Source organism: Myotis brandtii, unplaced genomic scaffold, assembly GCF_000412655.1.
Source record: "Myotis brandtii unplaced genomic scaffold, ASM41265v1 scaffold624, whole genome shotgun sequence".
In the NCBI taxonomy this organism is placed as follows: Eukaryota; Metazoa; Chordata; class Mammalia; order Chiroptera; family Vespertilionidae; genus Myotis; species Myotis brandtii.
In genome coordinates, this window is record NW_005370385.1 from 1444611 (window position 1) to 1452129 (window position 7519).

Genomic DNA, 7519 nt, shown 5'->3' on the forward strand with positions numbered 1-7519 from the left:
CTCACAGGGGAGGGTGTGCTGGGGGATCGGGCAGGGGGGCCTGCCCGGATGCATCTAGCAAACTCATTATCAGAGTAATTTACACAGAGGAGTTTCAGCACCAAACAATTTCTCCTGATGTAGGCATGCCCGGTGTTCCGTGTGGGTGTGCATGCGAGGCACGTGTAGGGAATGCGTGGGGGCAGGTGTGCGAGCCTAAGGCCGGGTCCGCCCCACTCCCACTCCTGAGTCCGTTGGCCCCCTCCTCATGTCCCCAGATCCCCTTGCCCGGCCCAGTGGAGCACGAGTCTGTAGCCAACCTCAGGAAGGATGTCAGGAGATTCCGCCAGATAGAGAAAGAGGAGGAGTTCCAGCTGGCCATCTCGAAGACCCAGGATGCTCTCAGAGAGACCGAGGGGCCCGATATCAAGGAGAAAATGAAGGAGCAAATCCGACAGTGGTTTATCGAGTGCCAGTCAGTGTCCCCAGCCTCAGCTGACTCAACCCTCAACCCCTTTCCCTCCTCACACCTGTCTTGTCCTCTGGTCTAGCCTGGGCCCTCTTCTCCGTTCACCCTGTCCCACCAGCACTCTGCTAATGCACTGGCTTAAACTTGGGGCCATCTCCACTACAGGACCCTCTCCACCATGACTTGCTATTTCCCCGAATAGAAGAGAAAATGCCAGAATAAGATGGGGGAAAGCATCCAGGAATGTCCCCTGAGTGATCTGTCCTTTCTATTCTGTAACTATTCCTTCCCTCTCTCCCTCATCCTCTCTGGCCCTTTATCTTCCCCCATCCTTCTCTCTATGCATCTATTCATCCATACACCCACCCTTCAACCCACGCTTCCACCTGCCCATCCATTCGTCCATATGTCCACCCACCTGTCCATCTCTCTGACCATCTTATGTTCACTTAGTGCCCTTACTGGCCGATTCCCTAATTATCCAGACGAGTCTTTAGGTGGATCCAACCAGATCTTCTCAGACAAGACTCCAGAACAGGTACCCTGGAGGTGGGGCAGGTTTTCTGTGGCCGATGGAGTCTGAGGTTACAGAGAGTACTGAGTGTAAACTGAGGGTGGCAGTGGGGTGCCGGGCCAGGTCAGTCTCAGTGGAGGCAGAGGAAGACTGCTTGGGGGGATGGGGTACCTGCATCTGAGAAGGCATCCTTGTCCAGGGAGAGGAAATGTCTGGTGAGACTATTATAGCTCTAGTAACCCACAGGCCAGGAGAGAGCAGCCGCTCTGGTCAGAACACTTCATCACCTGATGCCCCTCTTCCTGGACCCCAGATAAGTCTCAGGACCCCACCAGTTCCCCTAGGACTTGGGGCCCTGAGCCCACCCCAGCCACAGGCCTGGGTTCTCTTGCTCCTATAAAATGCCCTTGGTCTTCTCTGAAGCATCGTTTATCCTTGGTCACAGGTGAAAATGGAACTGGAGAATCCGGTCCAGGAGAGCACTAAAAAAGAAGACAAAAATAAAGAAAAAGAAAAGGAGAAGAAGAAAGCGAAGGAAGACAAGACCAAGAAGAGTGTAAGGCAGCTCCTGAACGTGTGAAATAATAGGGCAGGGGGAGCAAAGTCTGAGGGGATTTCTGGTAGGAAAGCTGGTCTGGTGAGCATTATTAGGATCAGAGTTTGTGAAGGGTGAAGGCGAGGGGGTCAAGGTCACATGGTGTTTCTATTCTAGGAAGCAGATACAATGCTGAAAGCATTGCCATCCAAATTTATACCCCTGATCAATGCCGGACACGAGGAGTATAAAAGTAAGGGGAGAGAAGGCTGGAAGCTGTCCAGGACATGTGGGACCTTAGAGTGACCCTTGGTCCTGGGGAAAGTAGACATGTGCCACGTGGGTCATGAGGTGGCAGAATGGGTGTGGAGGCCAAGGGGCTAATACCAAAGGGAGCGGGTGTGAGGTCATTATGGGTTTGGGTCTGAATCCTGCAGTCATAGGCCTTGGGATCAGGCCTCTGTCTATGACAGTGATGGCGAACCTATGACACGCGAGTCAGAGGTGACATGCGAACTCATTTTTTTGGTTGATTTTTCTTTGTTAAATGGCATTCAAATATATAAAATAAATATCAAAAATATAAATCTTTGTTTTACTATGGTTGCAAATATCAAAAAATTTCTATATGTGACACGGCACCAGAGTTAAGTTAGGGTTTTTCAAAATGCTGACACGCCGAGCTCAAAAGGTTCGCCATCACTGGTCTATGATGTGGTAGAAGCAGTGCCAGGTAGCTGGGTGAGGACAGGGGGCCAGCCTGGGTCAGGTTCTTGGCTCAAGTGTGCATGTGTGTGAGAGACAGAGAGACAGAGTGAAAGAGAAGTAGACTAGCCTGGAACAGGCTCCTGGCCCATGTGAGCACGTGTGTGAGTGTGTGTGATTGTGTATGTGAGTACACCTGGGACTCTGCCCTCCACTCAGCCCATCTCCCCATGCTCAGATGTGTGGAAGAACCGGCCTGATCGCCTATACCCTGATCAGAGTTTTGACCCCAAGGCCCTCCGGGCGGAGAAGAGGAATGAACTGGAGCAGGAGATCCGGAAACAGGTGGGCATTCTGGCTCCGGGCCCCTTTGCAGGCCCCCTCTTCCCACCACAGCCTTCAGCTGCTTCGGGCTCTGTCCCTCTGTCTTCCCTCTCCTCACACCCACAGCTCGCTCATCCTTTATAGCTTCCTCTAGCCACTGCCTTCCCTGAATAGGCCATCTCAGTCCTCGTGGTCCCACTGTCCTCTGCCTCTCCGGGCCCCTCTCTCTCCCCTGCAGCCCAGAGGTGAGGGAATGGGGGGCTCTGTGCTGGGGTCACACCCACCATCATCTTCACCAACGCTTAAAGAGCTCTTACGATGTGTCTTTGGGAGCATTAGATCACATGATCACAATGGCCCCTGAGGTAAGCACCATGATTTTCCTGATGCTACTTATAAAAAAACTGAGGCTGAGCGGTCATACAACTCCTCAAGTTCACACAGGCCCTACAGGGTGGGTCTAGGGCTGCAGCTGAAAGCTGACCCACTCCATCCCGGGGCTTCTCTCCACACTGATAGCCAGTTGAGAGCAGGGTTCATGCGTGAGCAGAATATGGATTAGGATTGAGGGTGGACAGGTGCAGGGATAGGGACAAATGCCAAGGCCAAGGGTTCTGAAAGAAGACATAGGAAGGTTATTGGCCACTGCTACCTTCACTGTGCTTGTCTGGCTCTGCTCTGAGGCTGCTGTCTTCCTCTCCACCCCTGCCTCCATCCCTACCTCTCCTGTCTGTCCTCCCCAGCCCCTGGTCGCCCCTCCACACACTCTTCTGTCTCTGCAGGTGGATGAGCTGATGCGTCAAGAGCTGAAGAACCTGCGCCTGGCTGTGGACCGGGAGGAGGAGAGACCCTTCAAGGCTCCGAAGGCAAGATGAGAGGCGCGGCTGGGACAGGAGAGGGAGGGCACAACAGGGGAGGCAAGGAACACAGGACAACTTCCTATGTGCTTGTTTCTATCCAGAAAAAAAATGTGAAAAAGAAAGGTGGGAAGAAGAAGAAGGAAAAAGATCTGACCCCGAACAGGTAGCAGACCCTCCATAGATCCAACTGCTGGTCCTGGTTCTGTTGCTGTGTGACCTCGGGAAAGTCATTTAACCTCTCTGACTCCCTATTAACCAAGCACTTCTCCTGCCAAACCCAAAAGATAGCTGTGAGGATCAAACAGAAGCATAAGAAAGTAATTTGAAATGATGATATAGAATAAGATATGAGTGGCGTATTGTTATCAACGTTCCCTCTAGCCTTGGCCTTCATCAGCTCTGTCCCTACAAAGCCATCTCCCCATGGACTTCCCACTCTGGGGCCTTGAAGTCAGCTGTCCCTTTCTACTCACTTCTCTCTTGAAGTGAGTCATGAGCACAATGACGTTAGCTGCTTTGATGATCACCCCTCCCAGACTATGTTCACCTTAAATGTGGTTTCTAGGAAGAGGGGTCGACTGGGTTCTGTTGGTGGAACTTTGGGCCGTGAGCAGACTGGTGGAGGGAGTGTTACAGGATGCTGGTCCTTCTTACATCCCCCAACCCACAGAGCACTGCTGTGTATGGGCAGACTGCCTTCTGGGCCCGCGGGTTGGTGCCCACCTTCTGACACTGGCTGCCCAGTGGCACTATTGATGTTGACCACAGCATGTGGGGCAGAAGGGCCTCTTAGCCTCTCTCTTCATGCCTGTGACAACACCCCACTCATCTCTTTCTCCATGTCTCTTCCTTCTCGGGGGGAGGCCCTGTGCCATCCTCTGCCAGGTCCCTGGCTTCTCTGTTTGAAGAGCTTGTTGTCTTTGGCCTTCTAAAGAAGTGCAAGGCAGTGTTATTGAAGGACTTCGTCGGTGAGACCCCTCCCCCTCCACCTGCTCCCAGGCTAAGAAATGGTGCCCAAGGCTCCCAGGCCATGGCCTTCCTGGTGGCCAACAACCACCCTCTGAAGTGAATCTTCTCCTCCAGTGGCTCTCTCTCTCTTGGCCCTGCCCAAGTAGATGCCACTCACCAGGTGGCCACCTGTTCCCCAGGTGACTGCCTCTATCTTGGATCCACTCTGAGTCTGGCTCACAAGTTGCCCATGCCTTCCCTGTTTGACGTTCGACAGAACATGGCCTTGTACGGGGTCCTTCGGCTTGGTGAGAGGCCCTAGAGGAGGGAAGCCTTGGGGAGGGAAGGAGGGTGGTTGAGGCAGGCACGTCCAGTCACAGCCTCCAGTGCCCCGGGCGGGGGACCTACAGTGGGTTCCTCCAGCCTGGGCCACCCCAGAAGTCATGTGGGCTCTTGACCTGCTGAAGAGACCACACTTCCAGCCTCTTACTCAATTCCAAGTGGCATCCCATAGTCTGCCCCATTTCTAGAAGATTGGTGTCTTTCTAAAGAGGTTGATATCCCACACCTTTTAGTTGGACCCCTTCTTACTGCAGGGGTGGAAACAGATGGCATGGGAAACAGAAAGGACATTGGACGGGGCGGAGGGCTCCCTCCTGACACCCACCTGCAGTCATTGTGATTCCTGAGCCATTGGGAGGCTTGTAAGCTGCCGCTCTTGGCATGTTTGCCTGGGGGACTGCTCAGGCCATGGGAGGAGGCAGTGCCGCCAAGATGTGAACCTCATCTCACTCAGCCCCAGGCCTTGGACCTCGCCTTACACCATGCCCCATCCCGGTCCCTGACGGCCCACTGTCTGTCTCTGGCTTCTGTTTTCTCTCTCAGGCTCCCCTGATATACACTCCATGGCTCCCCTCATCCGCTCCATCCTCCTGGTGGGCCCCTCCGGCGTGGGGAAGAAGATGCTGGTCAATGCCGTGTGCACAGAAACTGGTGCCAACCTGTTTGACCTGTCACCTGCCAACCTGCAGGGCAAATACCCTGGCAAGGCCGGGGTGCAGATGCTAGTGCATATTGTCTTTAAGGTTCGGCATTTCTAGTTCTCAGGCTGTGACAACAGAGCAGGGTGGGCTCTATGCTCAGGAGGCCACCCATCTGCCTAGTTGGTGTGAGTTCAGGAGCTGGTGAGGTCTTTACCAAGCTCTGCTAGGAGATTGTGGACACCTGAAGCCCCATAATGGGGGAGGTGGGGCGAAGTTGGGAGGAGAGATGAGGCGTAGGATGTAGCCACCCCCAACCCCCAGGGAGGGCAAGGACTCTGCTCACACTGAAGGGTGATGGGTGTGCAAAGGGCTGGCAGGTGGGGTCAACAGTATGTGGGAAGTGGAACCTGGCCACCATTGCCCTAGGCTGGCCCTGACCCTGGGTTGGGCCAGATGGGGAGGTGAGCCTTGCCCAGGAATGGCTATTGTCAGGCTTCTATTCTGACCTGTCCAGGTGGCTCGACTCCTACAGCCCTCAGTGATCTGGATTGGAAATGCCGAGAAGAATTTCTATAAGAAGGTCCCAAAAGAGGAGAAGGAGGTAAGGGAGCAGGGGCAGGCAGCCTGAGCCCCTGGTAAGCCACTCCAAGTGACACCCACGGCGTGACCTTGGACAAGTCCCCTGTCCTCCTCCTGCCTTATTTCCTTCTCCTTAAAGCAGGACTGACAGCTGCTCCCGTCTGCCTCTCAGGGTCCCTGTGCGTGTGGACAGGTGCCCTGAGTACTTGGAAGCCCACATAATGAGTCACCGTGTCCCCACCCCCACCCCTTCTCCCCCGAGCAGATGGACCCAAAGCGAATAAAGAAGGACCTCACCAAGGCCCTGCGCCTGCTGAATCCCGGAGACCGTGTCATGCTGATAGGGACCACTAACCAACCGCAGCTCGCCGAGATGAAGGGGCTGCGCCGGACCTACGAACGGATTCTCTTCATGCCGCGGCCCGATTACGCTTCTCGCTATGGTGAGGCCTGGGAATGTGGTTCCTGCCAAAGCTCCCCACTCTTATTCCCATCCCCCACTGTTGCTCTGAGCAGTACCTCCACAGCCAAGTGCTCTGGAAGGGCCGGTTGCGATACAAGCAGCCCAGTGGCCTGGGTCCTGGCCCGGTTCTGTGGACAAGGGCCGGCTGCTTAAGTCCTCCCGTCTCATTTTCCTGTGTTGAGTGGGGATGATCCCCACCGTCCTGGGAGGAGAGGCTCACGGCCTCTCGGCCCCGTTTCCTCCCCCACCCCGCAGTGCTCTGGAAGCACATGCTGCACATGGAGAAAATCCACGTGACCCAGACCCACCTGGACATCAGTGCCCTGGCCAGGGTGTCCGATGGCTACACACCTGGTCACATTCTCCAAGCCATCCGATTGGTGCTCACCGAGCGGCGGCTCCTCCAATTGTCCAGGCGGCCCCTGATGGCCTCAGAGTTCCTAGCTCATCTGGCGAAGCTGGAGCCAGTGTACAGGGAGGAGGAGGCATCCCTCAAGGTGAGGCTTGGTGGGTAGGGGGGCAGCCAGCGGGGAGGATTGTGGGCTAGCACCAGAGCGAGGCAGCTCTCTAAACCCCCGGCGTGCAGCACGCCTTGGGCTCCTCTCTCTGCTGCCCCATGGAGTTCAGCCTGTGAGGGAACTAGAAGTCACAGGGAAGGACTTGTGGGCAGGCCTGGCTCACCTGGTTTCCTCAAGAGTGGGAGCCTGAAAGTGCCACCTGTGTCTTAGGATCCCTTCGTTGTTTCTGGCACCAGCTGCCCCTTACTTCCCTACCTCTGAGTCGGTGGCACCCCCCAGGGTGGTGAGGTGGCTATGGGAGCACAGGAGAGAGGGCCACAGGGTCTGACAGTGTGGCCTGAAGCATCTGGTGGAACTAAAAGAAACCATGGCTCTAGCAGGATGCCGGGCAGAGGGATGGGGGGTTCTGGGGGAGGAGAAAAAGCTACTGCAGACACAGCTCTGGAAACACTTGCTGCACACCCAGAGTCCAGGTGGCTCTGGGTCACCTGGACATCAGTGCCCTGGCCAAGGTGTCCGATGGCTACACACCTGGTCACATTCTCCAAGCCTTCCGACTGGTGCTCACCGAACGGCAGAGGGATGAGGTCAGGAGGCAGGACGGAGGGCCAGATGCAGTGCACTTACCCTCCCCCTTCCCCT

General features: G+C 55.4%; 1 protein-coding gene across 1 annotated transcript in view; it reads left to right on the forward strand.

The window, feature by feature from the left end:
• IQCA1L (IQ motif containing with AAA domain 1 like) overlaps positions 1 to 7519 on the forward strand; it is a 13649-nt gene that overhangs the window by 5922 nt on the left and 208 nt on the right. Inside the window, exons 6-18 of the mRNA XM_014528211.1 lie at positions 258 to 454; positions 902 to 986; positions 1408 to 1518; positions 1675 to 1750; positions 2441 to 2547; positions 3309 to 3392; positions 3488 to 3549; positions 4272 to 4354; positions 4535 to 4642; positions 5220 to 5419; positions 5832 to 5918; positions 6162 to 6339; positions 6615 to 6856. Coding sequence (XP_014383697.1) covers positions 258 to 454; positions 902 to 986; positions 1408 to 1518; positions 1675 to 1750; positions 2441 to 2547; positions 3309 to 3392; positions 3488 to 3549; positions 4272 to 4354; positions 4535 to 4642; positions 5220 to 5419; positions 5832 to 5918; positions 6162 to 6339; positions 6615 to 6856 — 1620 coding nt within the window. The remainder of the gene's footprint in view (positions 1 to 257; positions 455 to 901; positions 987 to 1407; positions 1519 to 1674; positions 1751 to 2440; positions 2548 to 3308; positions 3393 to 3487; positions 3550 to 4271; positions 4355 to 4534; positions 4643 to 5219; positions 5420 to 5831; positions 5919 to 6161; positions 6340 to 6614; positions 6857 to 7519) is intronic.